Below are 22,672 nucleotides of genomic sequence, written 5' to 3'. Positions count from 1 at the left end.
TATAGACATGCACACTACGGAGATCCCTGGGTGGCTCAGCAATTTGGCACCTGCCTTCTGCCTAGAGTGAGATCCTGGGGTCTGGGGATTGAGTCCCATGTCGGGTTCCTTGCATGGAGCCTGCTTCTCCCTCTGCCTGTGTCTCTGCCTCTCTCTCTCTGGGTCTCTCATGAATAAATGAATAAAATCTTTAAAAAAAAAGACATGCATAATACATTTTTCCTCACAAAATAGTTGAATATTTTACAGTTTATTTGCAATTTAAATATATGGCAATAAATATAAGTGTGTCATGTTTCCTGGTAGGTTTACAATCTTCAACTATTTTAAAGTATTTGTGGCATATCTTCTATATTTATATTGCTTACATTATGTACTATTTGACTTTTTTTTTTACTTTTTTCTTATTTATACCTCATCTCCCTAAATACATTATAACCTTTTTGAAGAAGAAGCCCTCTTTGCTCTTTCATATTCCCTCAGGATGGTCAACTCAGTGTCTTAATCATAGTAGATGCTCAACAAACATGTGTATGTTGACAGTGATTAATTCATTTTTAAAAAAACATTTTATTTGAGAGAGAGAGCACAAGGAGGGGAGGGGCAGAGGGAGAGGAAGAAGCAGGCTCTGGCTGAGCATGGAACCTAATGCGGACCTCCATCCCAGGACCTTGAACCCAAGGCAGATGCTTAACTGACTGAGCCACCCAGGTGCCCTGTAATTGATTAATTTGCTTGGAAAATGTCATCATTGCCCAGTTCCTGGGCACAAAAGTAAGCACCCTTGAGAGCCAGTGTGGAGTCAGTACCCTCAAGAGTTAACACTCAAAATAACATTCAAAATAACTACCAGATCTGTAACATATAGAAGAGAATTATGTGAAGCCACAGTTATCCTTGGCCACAAAAGATCCAAGAATTTCTCTGGGCAGAAAAACGTGTCTCTTACCATACTAAGAAGAAGTGTTTGACTTAAAGGCTTAATGTCAGGGGGCTAATGTTCTCCTGGGTCTTTTCTGAACATCAGTGATTATAATCATATTATAGGAAACTTACTTAATCTTTCATTACTCATTGCTCTGCAACTTCATAAACTTGTTTTGCCAGATGTTGCCTAAGGGTCTTACCACCTCTAACATACTAGGTTTTCTAAGCTGTACTAACAGGTATCATTCAGTGAATGAAACTTGAACCCAGGGATGTAATATTAGTCTAGATGCAGCCTCCTTACCGAGTGTTGTTAAAGGACATCTCTCAGATGTTTGGCATGTCTGGATTGTGAGCACATGTGACTCTATATATGTGGTGAAGATACAGCTATGCCTGCCTTTCTCACTTGGATATTGTGCCTTACAAATGCTCTTTACAAGAACAATGAGATTACCCAGACCTAAGTTATTTCAGTGAACAATTTGAGAGAATTATTCTGCATCCTGCTTTGAATATGCCTGAACAAAAAAAAAGAGAGAGACAAAACCTACTTAAAGGAAGTATCACAAAGACCACGATTTCTATGCTGGAAATACTAAGTTTATTAGAAAACAGAAGACATGATTGAGTAGTTAGACAGGGGTCCTGAGAGGACAGAGTACTCTCCCATCAGTAGTCGGTCTGAAAAGGGGGCCCCAATGCGTACTCTGAGTTAGCTTGAAGAAACGGGAAATGGACTTCTCAGGAAAAGTCATGCTTTTCTGTCGTGAAGGGCAGGATGGATGGACTCCACCATCTACTAGCGACCCTCAATGATGATATACTTCTCAGCAGCAGGGGGAGGTCCTGCAGGTGGTGCGGCAGGGGGCAGGCTGGCAGCAGGAGGGGCGGCAGCAGGGCGCCTGCACAGAGATGGGCTGGCAGCAGGTGGAGGCCCAGCAGCAGGGGCGGCAGACCACGGCAGTGCAGGACGTGGGGCAGCAGCTGATGGGGCGGCAGCAGCCCTCCTGCAGGGAGCAGGGGTCACAGCACACAGGGCGGCGGCAGGGCTCACAGATGGGGCGCGTGCAGCGGCAGGTGCAGGTCACGGGGCGGCACACAGTGGTCTGGCAGCTCACGGGGCGGCAGCAGCAGGGGTCGCGGCAGCAGCAGGGCTGGCAGCAGGAGGGCTGGCAGCAGGAGGGCTGGCAGCATTCTGTGCCACAGCCCTGGGAGGAGCAGATGGAACCACAGCAGGAGCCGGACATGGTGATATGTGGGGCTGTTTAGGTCTGGACTGGTGAGAGGATTTGGGTGTTGTCAGGTGTGAATGTCTTTGTCCTGCTTTGGGCCCTTTATATACCCTGCCCAGGTGCTGATGACCCCCCAGGACACATGATCACTTCCTTGTTTATTGTTTATTCTTTCTGAAATGGCACTAGATAGGCTACCAATTTCCTCGACATTTTTTTAGGTGCTCACCTACTCATGAAACACCATTTGCTTTCCTTATTTAATAGAGACCCATTATATTTTGCTATTTATGGTTCAAATATGAATTTAATGACCCTAACTTCAAAGTTTCCAATTATCTTCATAATTCAGTGATGTTTTTGCCAATTGATGTTTTGATAGCACAGAGTAGCTGTCATGCTCTTAGGGTTACTTACTAATAGTGGAAGTAAATTCCCCAAGTTGTGAGTATCTGTTTCCACTGCTAAGGTTCCCTCCTAAGCTTAAGTTTAGGAAAAAAAAAAATAAAGGACTACTTTAAAAGTCATGGTCTCTCAGGAAAATAAGTTTTGCTGTGTACTTTTTGGAGCTACAGGAATGCACCTTATCATCTTCTCATTAGTGGGATTTTTTTCCCCAGTTTTTTTTATTATTATTTTGGCAAAATACACATAACATAAAACTTACTATCTGAGCCATTTTTAAGTGTACAGTTTAGTGGTATGAAGTACATTTGTATTATTGTGAACCATCAGCACCATCCATCACTAGAACTCTTTGGGGGAAAAATCAGAGATGGTGACAGTACATGAGAGACTCCTAACTCTGGGAAACAAACAATGGGTAGTGGAAGGGGAGGTGGACGGGGAGACAGGGTGACTGGGTGACGGGCACTGAGGGGAGCATTTGACAGGATGAGCACTGGGTGTTTTATATTGGCAAATCGAACTCCAAATAAAAAATATACAAAAAATTTAAAATGAAAAGGTTTTATTTGTTTGTTTATTTAGAGTGGCAGGGGGAGGGCTGAGGGAGAGAAACCCAAGTGAACTCATACTGAGCATGAGTCTGATGTGGGGCCTGATCTCAGGACCCTGAGATCATGACCAGAGATAAAATCAAGAGTCAGATGCTCAACCAACTTAGCCACCCAGATACCCCTAGAACTCTTCATCTTGCAACATTGAAATTCTGTGCCCATTAAACTCTAACCCCCAATTGAACCCCTCTCCCCAGCCCCTGGCAATGACCACTGCAGTTTTTTTTTCTTATTTGTCTCCTTTCCCCCCATATCCCATAAATATTGCCTCCAACACTACTCGGTATAAGACTTTAGGCAAGTCATATCTGGTTCTTTATGTTCAGAATGTAGAATATAAACCCAGCCTCTGGTAACCACTGTTCTACTCTCTGTTACTGTGAGTTTGGCTGGGTTTTTTTTTTTTTTTTTGGTCTTAAATATGTGCTCATTATTTTCCAAAGTTGTGGTTTTCCAAACCATGGTGAATTTCATTTTTTAATCTTCATGATAGCTAGTATCATTGACTTCTAATAACTGTATTCTAAATATTGTGCTAAAGGAAATAAATGTATTAATTTATTCTTCATAATCATCCTATGAGGTAAGTATTGGATTCCTCATTTTACACATGTATGACTTTGTCTAAGGTCATATGCTTACTAGTGTTGGAGCCAGGACTTATTGCAAAAACATCTGTGGGAACATAATTCATAAGGCCAAGTTGCTGAAGAATGGAATGTGGTTACCATATTCCCTGGCATTAAGGAATGTCTTTTATGTAGGAATTTTAACAGTGAATATATTTTTAAAATAGTTGGTATTCATAAAATGTCTAATTTTTAGATCTATCTGAAAGGACTCTGTCTTCCCAATATTCTCAACAATTCAAATAATTATCTCCCACAAAGCTTTCTAAAATTCCAAACATATCCTAAGGAGATAGCATCAAAGTTGGACATCACTAAATGGTTACAGGGCACTATGAACAAAGCCACTGATGAGAAGGAAGAATTTCCTCTACCTCCAAGGTCCTTCTAGCTGGACTAAGATGCAAATTGATATGAGACAGATCAATAGGAGAAAATAAAATTTAATAGCATACTTATGGGGAATCCACAAAGCCATGGAAATTCCAAAGACAGTGAAAGCAACTTGATATTTATATGAGCTCAGGTAGGTGTCTGAGGATACAGAGGGGAGAGAGACCATCAGCAGAAAGATAAGAAGAGATGTTTGGAAAACAAGTTGCCCTATTATGCAGGTAAGTGTCTTAGATTAAAAGGAATCTTGTTAATAGCTTTCTTCCAAAAAAAAAAAAAAAAAGCTTTCTTCCTGGTAAAAGCAGGTAGTTGAAGGAGAGGTAAAGAGCATTTCCTGAATCTGATGAGTTTTGAATGCTTTTAACTCAAAAAAATGTTCACGTCTAGGTGGCCCATTTGGGGACAGCCTGCCCTTTGCCCCTACACTGCCATCTAGATGAAGGCTGCAGTCTGCCAGCACAACAGAGCTCCCAGGTAGTGATCCCCACCAAAGGTGGTCTCCAGGCCTGCTTTGCCCATACCTCTGTCTTGCTCCAGCGTCTCCCCATGCATTATGCTTGAGCGTATTCCTGCTTATAGAGCCAATTGTGATTCTCAATTGTTTGGGACTGTAGGAAAATCATTTCACACAGCCATTTTGTAGACTCTGAATTTGCTGGTTCTGACCTTTTGCTTTATAACTAAGTCTGTTCTAGATCTGTGGCTGAAGACTGTGGTGTCAGCCTCCTTTCTGATCATTCTGCTTGCATAGCCTCTGGCAGGTTTACTCAGATCCACACCAACCACTGTTGCTCACCATGGCATGGAGTTACTGTGGAAACAAACACAATCCAATAATAACAATGAGCTTGGGAGTACACAAAGAATTCTACATCTGAGAAAATATTGTAAGACAAGGAATTCCCTAGAAGGCTAACAAGGAAAAATCCTGAGAGGAGAAAACTGTAGTTAGAGAACTTTTAAAATGGTGTTCAAAATATGTAGAAAGAAACTGGACTTGTCATCCTGTCTACAGTAAACCATTAAACTCTTACTAAAGAGAAAATTCCATTGTGTATGTAAATGTTTTGATTCTAATGGACTTCCTGTTGAGAAGTTTTTACCATATTTCAAGAAAAATGCTTTCCATCATGAGGTGGCTAATTTATTTTATTGTAAGAATGCACATATCCAGCATGAGGAGAGAATCAGTGAGGGATGGAGATGTTTCTCTCTCCTCCAATGCTGTAGAACTTACTCACTCCCTCATTCACCAAATTCTGATTATATCCTATGGGCCAAATATGGTGCAGGTCAGTAGGAGTCCAGCAGTGAACAAAGTCAATCAAGTTCCAACCCTTCACAAAGCTTTCCTGGCCTGCCTCCTCTCTCTGGGTAGGTAGATGCCCAAGCAGACAAGCAGCACATTCCAAAAAACTCTTTTAGATCATATGCTGGGAACTCAATGCATATTTCTCAGGAAAATAATAGTAGTTAGTTTCCTAGTCAGCTTAAAAATGTTTAACAACCACAAAATCATATCCAGTGTGGATTAGTGTTTTACTATTTCAACATATTGGCATTGTTTTAATGGTAAAATAATCATTTGGGGTTCTAAATTAGAATGGTTCCAGCCAAACTACAAATCTCCTTTTCCCAGCAGCAGTGACTCCATTAGAATCAGCCACAGTGGTGGGGGAGGAAAGTCATGGAAAAGATATGATAGTGGTTCTTCCAGCCTAGGCCTTCAGTGGTTCGGGATTCCCAGGTACCAATTATATTAATTGCAGCACAGTTTTCTAAATCAGGATATAAACGCAGGTCTAACTTAGGCTTCTTCCTCTTCTCACATGTGTGGGGATGGTTCATGGGTCAGGTGCATGCTCAGAGAAACCTGCTGTAGTCTCTCCATTTCCTCAGCTTTACCATAACACCTATGGCTTGAACTATGAGGTGCCTCACATGAGATGTTTTGCATTATTTGACTGCCATTAAAATTATAGACCTTGAACCTGATTTGTTCCTAAAGCTTAAAATGGCCTTTGAAAAATCCTTTTTTCTCTGGTTTTTCTGATTCTGCCTACCATACCATAAGCTAAAAATAAGCTTTTGAAGATTAATAAACAATAAAGAGAAACATTTTTGATAACCAGAAATAAAATTTTTATTATTTTACCATATAAAAACCTAGCATAAATATAATGATATCCTCAAAAAATGTCCCGTCATGTAACAGTAGAGATGTGATGATGAGTCAGCAGGATAGAGCTCCATTCAAGAGGAATTTTGATCTTTGTTCACTCATTTTTTCAAGCCAGGAATTAAAATGATGAAAGTTGGGATGTTTCTAAAGGTTATAGAAGAGGCCGATATTAACTGGGTAATTATGTGGGAAAGTGGATAGACAGATGCTGTTGAGTTAGTTACTGAAGAGCAAGTAAGTTGCAAAGGAGGTATCTCTCATAGGATCCTCTGGGGTGGGAAGAGATTTTGCATGTTTCTGAACACTGGGAATATTTCTCAATAGGCGGTTCAGCAGCAGGGGGAGGTCCTGCAGGTGGTGCGGCAGGGGGCAGGCTGGCAGCAGGAGGGGCGGCAGCAGGGCGCCTGCACAGAGATGGGCTGGCAGCAGGTGGAGGCCCAGCAGCAGGGGCGGCAGACCACGGCAGTGCAGGACGTGGGGCAGCAGCTGATGGGGCGGCAGCAGCCCTCCTGCAGGGAGCAGGGGTCACAGCACACAGGGCGGCGGCAGGGCTCACAGATGGGGCGCGTGCAGCGGCAGGTGCAGGTCACGGGGCGGCACACAGTGGTCTGGCAGCTCACGGGGCGGCAGCAGCAGGGGTCGCGGCAGCAGCAGGGCTGGCAGCAGGAGGGCTGGCAGCAGGAGGGCTGGCAGCTTTCTGTGCCACAGCCCTGGGAGGAGCAGATGGAACCACAGCAGGAGCCGGACATGGTGATATGTGGGGCTGTTTAGGTCTGGACTGGTGAGAGGATTTGGGTGTTGTCAGGTGTGAATGTCTTTGTCCTGCTTTGGGCCCTTTATATACCCTGCCCAGGTGCTGATGACCCCCCCAGAACACATGATCACTTCCTGGAGTTGTGGTTGCCCATTGACCTCTAGATTGGTGGATTCAATTGCTGAAGCAGCAACTCCAACATCATGGAAGGATGCTTTCCTTTCTGCCTGTCTGCTTTCTTCCTCCTTGAAATGAATACTTGATGATTTATATCATCCAAAAAATTACTCGTGGAATAACCAGTCCTTCCAGACCATGTCACATGACAAGTTGAAAGTTTGACGATCCCAGTGTGGCTACCATCATACTTTCCTCTTGTTCGTCTTGTTCACATCCATGACTAAGTGTGAGATTGTAAGTTCATGAGGCCATAGGCCTGGTTTCTGAATGGCATTGAAATGAAGCAAGAATTTCTAAAAAAAAAAAAAAAAGCCAAAATTACTCATAGAAGGAGACGTGTACTGATACTGCTAAGGGAAGAATTGCCCAGTGCTTCTGGAAAACAACATAGTGCTTCACCTTGTTTATAAGGAAATAATTACCAGAGCCGCTGGAGTGATATTTTTTAGTAACCATAGTTGGCCTATAAATCACAGTCACTTCTGAGACTCTTACTGTATAAACAGCACCACATTATTTGGGAGTGAAGAGGGAAAGGAAGAAAATTAAGTTCTAAGAAGTTTCTTATCACACGGTAATTACAAATGTTAGGGTGGCAAGACAAGGGTAAATAAAGTGATTGAAGGAGAAGGCTTTTCATGGAACAATAAAGTCAAACTAAGTGAGAACTTTATTCATATTATGCATTTTGAATGCCCCTCCCTGAGTATGGTCTTAGAAATATAATTGAAATTGAGGTTGCTCTTTATTTACAGGTGTGACCATAAACACTTGTACTGAGTTCTTCAAAACATATTGAAAATATTTATAAAGAAATCAATTATCTTTCTCTAGTAGATGCTTCAGTCTGTTGGCTAAGGGTTTGGTTGCTTATGAAGTGTGAAATTGGCTTCAGAGAAAACAAGGGTAACCAGGTGTACTGATGACTGATAAAATAGCTTTTGTCTGTCTCAAACACAGCTAAGGAAAGTGGAAGTATAGAAAATAAATGTATAGTTAGAAGGTAGATTAAGGATGACATTGTCCAAGCCTTGCTGATTGACTCTCAGACCAAATTTGCCTCCACAAAATGTTTTATTTGATATGACCACACATATATATATATATATATATATATATATATATACATTCATTGGTCTGCCACAGGCCAGGTCCTTGAAGGTCTTTGAGTTTGTGACCCATCATAGTCCTTCACAGGTTCTGAGGGGCTTGATTTGTGAAATGATTTCTCTAAAGTCATGCAGATAAAAGCATGGCAAATAGTTGACAACAGTGTGGTCTTCTCTTGACTATAAACACCGATGAATGACCTCTAGACTTTTCCAACTCTCAGTTACTTCAGACTAGTGATCAGGTAATCATAGTTATCAAATCAAGTTTCTCATCTATTGAAATAAAATGGAAACTTGCTTGATTTACAGTTTAGTGTACTGTTTTTTTATTAGAATATATACAGCAATTCAAATATTAGGAATAGATAGATGTCTATAAACTAACTGCATTTGTTAACTAACAGAAAAGACTGAATACTAAGAAATTCTGGGTTCTGAAATCATAGACTGTCAGAAACTTTGCTCTTTCAAGCCATATCAGTAAGAATGGAAGAGCCCACTATTTCTAGGAAAAGATCTTAGTCGCCTTAACACAGAATGGTAGCCTCAATATTCCAACCCAAAGGCAGAGTTTCAGAAAAGAGATTTTCAGATACAGCATTGCTCATTTATCTTAACTATGTAGTTTTCAAAGAAAGGAGACCTAAGTCCTATCACAGCCCAGTCCTGATGTTAATTCTTTTGCGCAAACCCCTGTTTTGCTTTGAACCCATTAAAACACCATTTTGTGTAATTTTAGATAAATCTACCATTCTTCAAAATCCTATAAAAAAAAACTTTTCCTTTTTTGGGTGGGATGCCCCTGGTCCTTTCCTGTACAGTCTTCTTTGCTGTAGCACATGAATAAGCCTAAGCTTGTTGGACAAGAGATTGTCCCCATTCTTTACCATTTGGCTTTTTTTAGTCCTATTATTTGAATTCCAGATGTTCTGCAAGAGCATAATCACCAGAGTGGGAAGGGGAACGAGTAAATGTTAACCATGATGGCAATATATTGTGGAATTTTTGTGGTTGGATTGAAAAAGTATGCAATGTTGGTGACCTTCTGATGGTGAACCATGCCCCCTTCTTCATAGTTTCATGACTTGTGTTTTGTTAGGAACTAGTTTGAAAACCACTAGATGTTAGGAAGATTTTTAAATTCAGATAACAGAATATGCATTCCCTGTTCTCCAAAATGATCTTTGAAATATTCTCCAATCATAGGAGGCAGAGATGGATATGGGGAAGAATGAGGGAGAAAGGACAGAAGAAAGATTGGGAAGACAAGGAGGGCTTCAGATCCTTCCTCTCTTACCTCGAAGTTGTGTGTGGCTTACAGCTGATCCCTGTCTCCTGCCAGCATGTGTCCTCAGTTGTGTAAAAGGGGAAGAGTCTTCTGTCCCTGATGTTGTTCACAGGGCCAGGTTTATCATGAAATCTGTACAATGCGGAAGACAAAAGAAATGGATATCATTCATTTAAAAGACAATGTTTTAGATAGAAAAATTCTAGATGATTCGGGAGTGGGTGGGATTTTTTTCCCCCTGGAATTTAACAAATCAATATCCATTCTGCTTAGGGTCACCTGGGTGGCTCAGTCAGTCAAGTGTCTGAGTCTTGATCTCAGAGTCATGAATTCAAGCCCCATGTCGGGCTCCACACTGGGTGTGGAGCTTACTTAAAAAAAAAGATCTTTTCTGCCTAATAAGTACCATTTGCCTGAAGCCCAGGGAAGACTAACCCAAGTAATCTTTCAGAGTTTCTTATAGTTTGAGTTGTTTAATTCCTTTGGGTGGTTCAGAGTGGAAAGAAAAGTCCATCAGATGCATGTATTATTTCCCAGATCTCTTTGTTCCCGACACTAAACCCTTATTCATAAATCTTGTAACCTAGGGCTCTTTCCTATGGATTAGCATAGCAACTTTTATTTTATTTATTTTATTTTTTTAAAAGGTTTTATTTATTTATTCATGAGACACACACACACACAGAGAGAGAGAGAGAGAGAGAGAGAGAGAGAGAGAGGCAGAGACACAGGCAGAGGGAGAAGCAGGCTTCATGCAGGGAGCCCGACGTGGGACTTGATCCTGGGACTCCAGGATCACACCCTGGGCCAGAGGCAGGTGCTCAACAGCTGAGCCACCCAGGGATCCCACCTAGCAACATTTAAAGGGCACTTTCAGTCTGAGTTGGCCTCAATATGATGATGAATTTTTTTCCTCCTTTCTTATACTTAGGAAATCTTAGGAATATGCTTTGTTATATTAGGAAATCTGTTTCTGCCAGTGGATGTGGACTATCTTGAAAAAACAAAAAGCCTTCCCCTCAGCCTTCTCCCATTCTCGGTGACATAATATGTAATGAATAGAACATCTTTTAAGCCCCTTTGATACAGTGATGTTCAAATGTGGAGCAAGGAATATCAGTGAATGGTACTGGGTGAATACTGTGTGCCAGGCACTTTACATACATAAGGTCATTTAACTTTCCCAGCAATCTACATTGGTAAGTATTAACTTTCCCATTTGGCAAATGAGGAAACCTGAATGTCAAAGAAGTTAAGTTATGCTGATGATGCTGAAGATTCTGTTTTAAGTAAAATATTTACCTTTTATAATTCTTGTAAAGAAGATAATTACTTTCTTGTTTTGTTTGACATAACAAATAGAAATCAGGTACCAACCATATTCTAAACATTGAGCTCAATACTGAAAGTCAGAATAAATAAATTGTGACCCCTTCATTGGAGACAGAGAAATAGATCATCTCAAGATAATGCCTTATGGGGAGGGAGGTAAACATAGGATGCTATTGGCACATATTAGGGCCACCTAACCTCTGTGTGTGTGCACATGCATGTACACATGCACACACATGTTCATGTGTTTATGTGATACAGGGGTTAGGATAGGACAATTACAGAAGGCTGAGCTGAATCTTTGAAATGACTCAGTGTTAGTGGAGGGAAGTGGTAGGTGAAAAAAATACTCCAGATAAATGAAAGAACATGATAAGAGCAAGGACATATGGGACTGCAGGGCATGTGCCAGTTACTGTGAGCTGTGTTATTTGCAGTGAAACTTAGTGGGGCATGCTGAGATATGAACCTGGACATGTGGATGAAGGGAAGAGACCGAAGAACCCTATATGACAGATTTTCTACCCATGTAAGCAGTCAGAGGACTAGTCTGGCCATCCTGTACCACCTTCCAAGACTCGTACCACGATTCTTAGCACCTCTCCTTTTTCTCTCCTGTTTTCCTCATCTTCTCTGTCATGTCATCCTTCTTCCTATTCCTTGTCTGCTCAGCTATGTACACTAATAAACATGCACTGCTGAATGAATCAGAGAGCAGGGAAGTTTACAGGAAAAATTAATTTATTGAAAACAAGCAAGCAGCACATTGCAAAAGGTGGCAGGGAGGGTTTGAGCCGCCTTCGGAGTTCAGGGTGGGTTTGCAAAGTCCACTCTGAGGACTTCTGAAGAAAGATTTACCATCCATGGTGTTATCTGCTTATGGAGGCACTTGGTAATTTGGCTGAGGATGGCAATGGATATCTGCTTGTGTATCCAAATGGTGGGATGTAAAAATGACTATTGTTGCTTTATGAAAAATATCTATTTTTCTTTCCACTTTCTTAAAATGCAGAATAGGTGCTTAGGCTCCAGTGAGTTGCTCTTTGGAGATGGTGGGGGTTTCAGCAGCAGGGGGAGGTCCTGCAGGTGGTGCGGCAGGGGGCAGGCTGGCAGCAGGAGGGGCGGCAGCAGGGCGCCTGCACAGAGATGGGCTGGCAGCAGGTGGAGGCCCAGCAGCAGGGGCGGCAGACCACGGCAGTGCAGGACGTGGGGCAGCAGCTGATGGGGCGGCAGCAGCCCTCCTGCAGGGAGCAGGGGTCACAGCACACAGGGCGGCGGCAGGGCTCACAGATGGGGCGCGTGCAGCGGCAGGTGCAGGTCACGGGGCGGCACACAGTGGTCTGGCAGCTCACGGGGCGGCAGCAGCAGGGGTCGCGGCAGCAGCAGGGCTGGCAGCAGGAGGGCTGGCAGCATTCTGTGCCACAGCCCTGGGAGGAGCAGATGGAACCACAGCAGGAGCCGGACATGGTGATATGTGGGGCTGTTTAGGTCTGGACTGGTGAGAGGATTTGGGTGTTGTCAGGTGTGAATGTCTTTGTCCTGCTTTGGGCCCTTTATATACCCTGCCCAGGTGCTGATGACCCCTTCTGGACACATGATCATTTCTTAATCTTCTATCCAATTAAGTGAGGAGTTAGCATTGAGCAAATGATATTTTTTAACTCTTTACCTTGTACACATCCATGCATACAACCACAAACATTCCTTTGTCTTCTATATTGTTTATTCTAACCAAATCTACACATTAGATTCAGTTCTGATGAATTTTTATTGAAGTATTCCTAACTCATACAAGAGAGAAGAATGTGTTTCTAAACCAGAATAGTATCTAATCACTCTGACCTTTGGCCTTGAAGTCAGCATTTTACTCCTGGACTTCAAAGACTCACATAATTACCACCCAAACAGTGACTTGCCTTATTTACACCCATGCCCCTAATAGTAATAGGTTAATAGCAACACTCTCATGCAGGCCAGTAGACTTCTGCTTCCCAGATGTCTCCTTCCACGACTCACTAAGAGGCAGATTTGTGGTTTTCAGATGAGGCGGGACCACATGATATCCTAGACTCCTGCCACCTTGGTTTAGTCACTTTTCCCCAGTGGGGCCTGGTTGTTGTCTCCCCATTCATCTGGAATGCCCTCCTCTTCCTTCCAAACCAAACTCATCCTCTACCTTGACTGTAAAGTTTTCATTAAGGATCTGTTGCAATTTTTATCTTTGTAATTTATTCAGGATTAATATCACATGTGTAGATTTTAGGAAAGGACTATAGAGAATATATAGGCTTATCCCCTCATCTTACAAGAGACGTCATGTGGGTTCACCACAGTTACACAAAGGGGTCTAGGTCTCTTCACTTCTTAGTAAGCAGCCTCTACTATGAGCTTTATGTTTATCAGGTTCAGTAGACCATACTCTTCAGGCAGGAAAGAGAAGATCTCAAGTATTCCCCCCATTTTTATCTCAAGTCTTTAAGTAAGCATCATTAAAAGTGATAGTGGGAAAGTCAGAGAAATGTCGTCTACCAATGAGAGATAATCTGAAAGGGCCTCAGGACTTGTCTGCTGGGTCAGATCTATGCACCAGTGCAGAGGTTTCTTTCTGAGGCGTGATCAACAGAGCTTGGTTTATTAGTGGATGGAGGTGTGGGGTTGCCTGTTATGGAATGTTCAAAGTGTAGTCCAGTTCAGGTTGACAACACTTTGTGGCACTGTGAGATAATGTGCTTGTCTAATTCCTTTAATTGTTTTTATTTATACTTCACCCCATACCTTGCCCTTTGTGATGAGTTCCATAAATTTACTTTTTACTTATAAAATAGAGCTATATTTTTCCTTTGGATTTGAAGGGAAAAAGTTTCATCAACCCCACTTACTTTCTGTAATGAAAGAAAGGACCTGGAGCTTACAAACCATCAATCAAATGTCCTAAAATTATTACCTTGAGTTTAAATGGAGACACTTTTTATTGTTTTCATGGAGGAATTAATTTTATTTCTGCTTCAGTGATATCATGGAAGATATTATAGATGTGAATTATATCAAATTCATTCTCTAATCTCTTCATCCCACAATTCTCTCTTTTCTTCTTCTACAAAATTAGTTGATTTTTAGTGTGTAGACTAAGTAATTGTCTGAGATAATATGGCTAGAAATACATGCAGGCTAGTTTCTCTTTGCCGCCATGGTTGACTTAGTCAGCTGTAATGCATAACAAGCAACCACAAACTCTCAGAATATACAATAACAGATATTTTTTCTTGGTCATGTGTCTGCAAGTCATTTGGGTTTTGGCTGATTAAGTGTGGTCTGGCTTCTGGTAGTGGGTTGGTTTGGGACTTACTTCTGAATTAGAGTTACCAGGTTTAGCAAATAAAAATACAGGTGCCCAGTTAAAATTGGATTTCAGATAAACAAATAAATCTTTAGTATAAGTTTGAATATGCAAGGGTCATACTTTTATCACAATTTTATTTGTTATTTATCTGAAATTAGAATTTAGTGAGGTGTCCTGTATTTTAATTGACAGAGCCTTGGTTCTGATGGCATAGCATGAGGCAACAATGCAGTCATGCAGACATATTTCAAGTCTTTGATGGATCATGTCCTCTAACATCCCATTGGCCAAAGCAAATCACATGGTGAAGTCAAAGTCACAGGGTGGGAGAGTGGGTGAGGATACTTCTAGAGGGGTGAGAAGGGGAAGAGAGTAACCATTAATGAAGAATAATCTAATCTACCAGAGCAATGCATCAATTATTTTAGGAATCTTTGTTGTGAAGCTTGGACGAAGACTTCTAAAAAGTCAAATTAGATGTTCACTGCATTTCCATTCATTTGCATAACTTTTATTTCTCTTCTTCCTTCTCTTCCTGGTCAACCAGGGAATGTCATTGATTTAAAAAGGGACTTCCTGATCTACACATTTAAAGCAATCCCTATCAAAATACTGACAGCATTTTTTACAGAACTAGAACAAACAATCCCAAAATTTGTTTGGAACCACAAGAGACCTCAAATAGCCAAAAGCAGTCTTAAAAAAGAAAAGCAAATCTGGAGACAACACAATTCCAGACTTCAAGTTATATCACAAAGCTACAGTAATTAATACACTATGGTACTGGTGTACAATAGACACATCAGTCAATGGAACAGAAAGGAAAATCCAGAAATATATCCACACCTATATGGTCAATTAATCTTCAAAAAAAACAGGAAGGAATAACCAATGGGGAAAAGACAGTCTCTTCAACAAATGCTGTTGTAAAAACTGGACAGCAACATGCAAAACAATGAAACTAGGCCACTTTCTTATACCAAACACAAAAATAAATTCAAAATGGATATAAGACCTAAATGTGAGACTTGAAACCATAAAAATCCTAGAAGACAGCACAGGGAGTAATATCTCTCACATTTGCTATAGCAAATTTTTTTCTAGATAGGTCTCTTGAGGTAGGTGCAATAAAGCAAAAATAATCTATCAGGACTACATCAAAATAAAAAGTGTCTGCATAGCCAAGGAAACAAAAAATTAAAAGGTAACCTACAGGATAGGAGAAGATATTTGCAAGTTACATATCCTCTAAAGGTTAGTATCCAAAATATAGGAAGAACTTATGAAGTTCAACACTCCAAAAACAAATAACCCAATTAATAAATGGGTAGAAGAACCAAACAGGTAGCCAACAGACATATAAAAACATACAGGTAGCCAACAGACATATAAAAAAATGTTCATCAGCACTTATCACCAAGGAAATGCAAATTAAAACTATAATGAGATCACCTCACACCTATCAGAAAGGCTACAATCAACAGTAGAAAAAACAACAGGTGTTGGTGAGGATACGGAGAAAAAGGAACACTTTGCAAACTTGTGCAACCACTATGGAAAACATTATGGAAGTTCCTCAGAAAGTTAAAAATAAAGGTATCTTATGATCCAGGATTTGGACTATTGAGTATTTACCCAAGAAATACAAGAACAATAATTCAAAGGGGTACATACTATAATATTAGATGTAGAAGCAGCCCAAGTGTCCATGGATTGATGATTGGATAAAGATGTGGTATATATCTCCAATGGAAAAGTATTCAGCTACAAAAAAGAATGAAACCTTGCCATTGGCAATGACATGGATGGAGTTACAGAGTATAATGCTAAGTGAAATAAGTCAGTCAGAGAAAGACAAATGCCATATGTGGAATTTAAAAACAAAACAAATGAGCAAAAGGCAAAAATAGTGAGAGAGAGATAAATCAAGAAATAAACCCTTAATTATAGAGAACAAACTGATGGTTATCAGAGGGTGTGGGGATGGAGGGATAGGTGAACTAGGTAATGGAGGTTAAGGAATGAACTTGTCACAATGTGCACTGGGTGATGTATGGAAGTGTTGAATCCCTATATCATACACCTGAAACTAGTATAACACTGTATGTTAACTAACTAGAATTAAAATAAAAAGTTAAAAAATAAAATGAGACTGCCTGATTTCTCTATTATAAATTTATGTTGATATCTTATTAGATATCCAAAAGCAAAAGAAAATATTCAAAAGAATCTAGGAATAGCACTGATTTTATGAAAGTAGCTATTGATTTAATCAAACATTCCATTAGATATTACATTTCATCGCCTACTATAATTATTCCAATGCCTAATAGATGAAATTTTATCTTTGAAAAAATTAAAGTAAGAGGCTTCAGCAACACAGATACTAAGCTAATATGAATTCTTCCTCTTATTACATATATATAGGGATTCTGAATACAATTTTTAAAGTAATAAATTTCTGAGCTTGAAAGAAAGACAGTAAAAACCTGAAGGTATAGAATGAAGAAGAAACTCAAGATCCGATTGTTCGGGGTGCCTGGGTGGCTCAGTGGTTGAGTGCCTGCCTTTGGCTTAGGTGGTGATCCCGGGGTCCTGGGATCAAGTCCCATATCAGGCTTCCCGTGGTGAGCCTGCTTCTCCCTCTACCTATGTCTCTGCCTCTCTCTGTCTCTCATGAATAAATAAATAAAATACTTTAAAAAGAGCAGATTTTTCCATTTGTGAGCTAATGCTGCAGTTTCTTGTGTGCATGCCTATCTCCAAATTTCCCCTTATTATGACACCACTCATATTGGATTAAGGCCCATACTAATGACCTCATTTTAACTTGATTACCTCTGTAAAGACCTTATCTCCGAATACGGTCACGTTTTGAGACCTTGGAATTTAGACTTTCAACAGCAAGAATTTTGAGAGACACAATTCAACCTGTAACAACAGTTATACCAACTTAAACATTCATACAAGCCATAAATGAGATATCTTTTTTCTTTGCATGTTCACCAATATTTGGTTTTATTAATATTACATTTTTATCAGCCTAATAGGTGTGAATTTGTTTCATTATTGTTTTAAATAGAATTTCCCTGTTCATTAATGAGGTTAAGTACATTTCATAAACTTTTTGGCCTTTTGTGTTTCCTTCTTTGTGAATTGTCTTATGCATGCTTTGCCCATATATTATTTTTTTATCTTTTCTTATTGAATTTTAGGATTTTTATGTTTATTATGGGTAATATTAATTTATCTGTTTTATATGCCATATAAGCTCTCCAATTTAGCACAGGGTATTACAGACATTTTTTATTTTATTGAAATCCAATCTATAGATCTTTTCTTTATGGTTTTCTTTTTCATGTGTCTTTTTTTTTCATGTGTCTTAAAGTACCCTTAATACTGAAGTTAATAGATTTTGTTCATATGTATTTTTAATAGCTTTAAGTTCTTATTTAACAACTAAATATTTGACCCATTTGGATTTTTTAAACATGATAAGAGGGGACAGATTTTTTTCCATATTGAATACCATACCCAGTGCTATTTGTTCAATTTTCTATAATCTTTCCACTGATTTTTAATGCCTCCTATCACAAATTCTAAGGTTCCATATAACTTTGGGTCTGTTTCAGATCTCTTTGTCATATTGCACTGATCTATTTGTGCATTACTGCACCAATATAACTGCCTCAAATGTTATAGCTCTGTAAGTTTTAATGTCTGATAGAGAAAAATCCCTTCTACTTATTCAGCATTCCTTTGGCTAATTTTGGACTTTTTCTTTCCTATATGCATTTTAGAAACAGTTAATCATATTCTTAAGAAATCTCAATGGAATTTTGATGAGAATGCATTAAATTTATTGATTCAACTAGGAAGAATTGACATATTTGTGATAGTAAATCTTCCCAGTAATAAACCTGACATTAACTCTTCATTTAAATACAGATTTCCAAATAATATTTGGAGCTTTTCTTAATAAATATTGCAGTTATTTTGAAGCAGTTTATAATATTTGTACCTACTGTGAATGAAACCTTCCTTTCTAGTAAATTAGAATTGCTAATTGACTCTTACAGTTTATAAGGATGGTTACTGGGTTTTTTGTTTGTCAGTACTCTATATAGTGACTTCTCTAAACCCCCTTTTCAGCACAAGTTTGCGGGTTTTCTTGGATTTCCTGTGTTGACAACTATATTGTCTACAAATATCAGCAATTTTGGGGTTTTTTTCTGTAACGCTTTTTTTCTTATCAGATTACATTGGCTAGGATCTCAAATATAACAATGAACAACAGGGAGTGATATCAGTTATTCTTGTCTTAGTCTAAAGTTTAGTAAGCATACTTCTAAAGTTTGTTAAGTATTATGTTTGCTATGAAGTTTTGATAAATAGCATTCATTAGGATAAAAATGTCCTCTTTTAGCCCTATTTTGCTTAGAATGTTTTATTTTTTATTTTTTTAATTTTTTTAATAATACATTTATTTTTTACTGGTGTTCAATTTGCCAACATACAGAATAACATCCAGTGCTCATCCCGTCAAGTGCCCCCCTCAGTGCCCATCACCCATTCACCCCCACCCCCGCCCTCCTCCCCTTCCACCACCCCTAGTTCGTTTCCCAGAGTTAGGAGTCTTTATGTTCTGTCTCCCTTTCTGATATTTCCTACCCATTTCTTCTCCCTTCCCTTCTATTCCCTTTCACTATTATTTATATTTCCCAAATGAATGAGAACATATAATGTTTGTCCTTCTCCAATTGACTTATTTCACTCAGCATAATACCCTCCAGGTCCATCCACGTCGAAGCAAATAGCGGGTATTTTTCATTTCTAATGGCTGAGTAATATTCCATTGTATACATAAACCACATCTTCTTTATCCATTCATCTTTCGATGGACACCGAGGCTCCTTCCACAGTTTGGCTATTGTGGACATTGCTGCTATAAACATTGGGATGCAGATGTTCCGGCGTTTCATTGCATCTGAATCTTTGGGGTAAATCCCCAGCAGTGCAATTGCTGAGTCGTAGGGCAGGTCTATTTTTAACTCTTTGAGGAACCTCAGTTTTCCAGAGTGGCTGTACCAGTTCACATTCCCACCGACAGTGTAAGAGGTTTCCCTTTTCTCTGCATCCTCTCCAACATTTGTGGTTTCCTGCCTTGTTAATTTTTCCCATTCTCACTGGTGTCAGGTGGTATCTCATTGTGGTTTTGATTGGTATTTCCCTGATGGCAAGTGATGCAGAGCATTTTCTCATGTGCATGTTGGCCATGTCTATGTCTTCCTCTGTGAGATTTCTGTTCATGTCTTTTGCCCATTTCATGATTGGATTGTTTCTTTGGTGTTGAGTTTAATAAGTTCTTTATAAATATTGGATACTAGCCCTTTATCTGATATGTTATTTGCAAATATCTTCTCCCATTCTGTAGGTTGTCTTTTAGTTTTGTTGACTGTATCCTTTGCTGTGCAAAAGCTTCTTATCTTGATGGAGTCCCAATAGTTCATTTTTGCTTTTGTTTCTTTGCTTTTGTGGATGTATCTTGCAAGAAGTTACTGTGGCCGAGTTCAAAAAGTGTGTTGCCTGTGTTCTCCTCTAGGATTTTGATGGAATCTTGTCTCACATTTAGGTCTTTCATCCATTTTGAGTTTATCTTTGTGTATGGTGAAAGAGAGTGGTCTAGGTTCATTCTTCTGCATGTGGATGTCCAATTTTCCCAGCACCATTTATTGAAGAGGCTGTCTTTCTTCCAGTGGATAGTCTTTCCTCCTTTATTGAATATTAGTTGACCATAAAGTTGGGGGTCCACTTCTGGATTCTCTATTCTGTTCCATTGATGTATGTGTCTGTTTTTGTGCCAGTACCACACTGTCTTATGACCACAGCTTTGTAGTACAACCTGAAATCTGGCATTGTGATGCCCCCAGCTATGGTTTTCTTTTTTAAAATTCCCCTGGCTATTCGGGGTCTTTTCTGATTCCACACAAATCTTAATAGTAAATGGCTGTTATGATAGGCAATTTTATGTGTCAATTAGACTGGTCCATAGAATGCCCAGGTATTTGGACAAACGTTATTCTGGGCATGCCTGTGAAAGTGTTTCTGGGTAAGATTAACATTCAAATCGGTAGGCTGAATAAAGCAGATTGCTGTCTCCAATGTGGGTAGGCCTCATCTAATCAATCAAAAGTCTGAACAGAACAAAAAAGGCTGGTGTCCCTCACCTTGCTTAAAAAGGAACTCCTGTCTGACTCTCTTAACATCAGTCTTCTCCTGAAACATTGGGTCTTCTTGGGTCCTGAGCCTGCTGGCTTTTGAACTGGAATTTAGACTGTCAACTCTTCCGGATCTTTAGCTTATTGAGTGCAGATCTTGGGACTTCTCAAATTCTGTAATCACATAAACCAATTCCTTAAAATAAATGTGTCTCCCTCTCTCTCTCTTTATGTATATGAATGTGTGTTTATATCTATATCTATTTCCTGTTCTGTTTCTCTGGAGAACCCTGACTAATATATATTATTGAATTATGTTCCCACAGCTATTGATATAATCCTGTAGTTATTCACCTTTAATGTGCTAGTACCAACAAGCTTATTTAAATATTTTCTAATTTTGAAGCATTCCTGAATATCTGGGACAAACTCTAGTTGGTTGTGATGTGTTATTCCTTTTATATATTGCTGAATTTCACTTACTAGTATTTATGGGAATTTTGTATCTATGACCTTCAATAATATAGGCTTATAGTTTTCTTTTATCACACTGTTCTTCTATATTTTTAATATTATTGTTTTACTAAAAATGAACTGGAAAGATTTTCCTTTCTTCTGTTCTTTTCCCAGTTGGAATGGGAGAGAGCTTTAAAGTTTAGTAAACTTACTTATAAATCAACATGGGTCTGGCTTTTTTGGGGGGGGTCTGGCTTTTTAATATCAGTATATATAAAGGATGGATTTTGTGTCATAGGTATAGTTTCTTTAATGGTTATTGGCTTATTTATGTTTTGTATATCCTCTGGAATTCATTTATTAATTTATATCTTACAGTCAATTCAATCATAATTTTCATACATATTGGAATAAACTTATACATAATGTTCTAATATGTTCTTTAAAAGTTTCTACTCTTTTAGGAGCTGATTATTTCCCTTTCAAATATAATGTTATTTGTCATTCTTTAAGTTCATTCTTCTTTTTCTCTCTCTCTCTTTGATTAGTTTTATGAGACTTTCTATTTCATTAGTTTTTAAATCTTTGTTTATATAATTGCTTTTATTAAACTTCTTGTTTTTATTGTATTTATGTAATTTTGTTAAGATTTTCACTTAAAAATATGTTATTAATGTTTAAATTTGTCATTATAACTTTTCTACATAGGGTTTATGGGAATGTAATAGAAGGAGGGATTTCCCAAAAGTGTGATTCCAAAGCATAGCTTCAAGAAGAACCCTGTGCATTGTTGATGGGGATGTAAATTGGTGCAGTCATTCAGGAAGAGAATATGGAGATTCTTCAAAAAATTAAAAATAGTACTGCTATATTATATTATCCAGCAATTCTACTTCTGGGTATTCATCCAAATAAAATGAAAACATTAATTTAAAAAGATATATGCATATGCATCCCTATGTTCATTGCAGGATTATTTACAATAGTCAAGATGCAGAAACAACCTAAATATCCATCACTGGATGAATAGATAAAAAAGATGTGATATATATATAATATATTTATATATTTATTTATATATAAATATAAATATATATAATAAAATTTTACTCGGCCATAAAAAAGAATGAAATCTTGCCATTTGCAACAACATGGATGGATCTTGAGGACATTATGCTAAGTGAAATAAGTCAGAGAAAAATACTATATCATTTCACATGTGGAATCTAAGCAAACAAACAAATGAACAAAACAAAACTTATAGATACAGAGAACAGATTGGCAGTTGCCAGAGGGGAGTGGGGTTAGAGGGTGGGATGGGTGAAGATGGCCAAGAGATGTATACTTCCAGTTATAAAATAAATAAGTAATGGGTTGCAATGTTAGCATGATGACTATAGTCAATACTATTGTATCACATGCTTGAAAGTTGCTAAAAGAGTAAATCTTAAAAGTTTTCATTACAAGAAAAAGAATTTTTGTAACTTTCTATGGTGACAGTAACTAGACTTAGTGTGGTCATTCATTCAAATGTAAAAATATCAAATTATTATGGTGTACACTTGAAACTAATATAATGTTATATGTCAATTATATCTCAGTAAAAA

The 22,672-nt window shown here is 38.8% G+C and overlaps 3 protein-coding genes across 3 annotated transcripts; all 3 read right to left on the bottom strand.

The window, feature by feature from the left end:
- Positions 1–1,508: 1,508 nt before the first annotated feature.
- On the bottom strand, positions 1,509–2,249 carry LOC129504509 (keratin-associated protein 2-3-like). Its single transcript, XM_055317233.1, has one exon. It carries the CDS (start codon positions 2,175–2,177, stop codon positions 1,758–1,760), a length of 420 nt encoding a protein of 139 aa, XP_055173208.1. The 5' UTR covers positions 2,178–2,249; the 3' UTR covers positions 1,509–1,757.
- A 4,072-nt stretch (positions 2,250–6,321) lies between these two features.
- Positions 6,322–7,200, bottom strand: LOC129504518 (keratin-associated protein 2-3-like). The gene has a single exon (XM_055317238.1). The coding sequence runs from the start codon at positions 7,132–7,134 to the stop codon at positions 6,715–6,717; it is 420 nt and encodes a 139-aa protein (XP_055173213.1). The 5' UTR covers positions 7,135–7,200; the 3' UTR covers positions 6,322–6,714.
- Positions 7,201–11,774: 4,574 nt separating this feature from the next.
- On the bottom strand, positions 11,775–12,585 carry LOC129504534 (keratin-associated protein 2-3-like). The gene has a single exon (XM_055317260.1). The coding sequence runs from the start codon at positions 12,515–12,517 to the stop codon at positions 12,113–12,115; it is 405 nt and encodes a 134-aa protein (XP_055173235.1). The 5' UTR covers positions 12,518–12,585; the 3' UTR covers positions 11,775–12,112.
- Positions 12,586–22,672: the final 10,087 nt, after the last annotated feature.

The sequence above is a fragment of the Nyctereutes procyonoides genome, unplaced genomic scaffold (assembly GCF_905146905.1).
Source record: "Nyctereutes procyonoides isolate TBG_1078 unplaced genomic scaffold, NYPRO_anot_genome, whole genome shotgun sequence".
Classification (NCBI taxonomy): Eukaryota; Metazoa; Chordata; class Mammalia; order Carnivora; family Canidae; genus Nyctereutes; species Nyctereutes procyonoides.
Note: the sequence above shows the minus strand (reverse complement) of the source record. Positions and strands in the feature narration are given on the sequence as shown.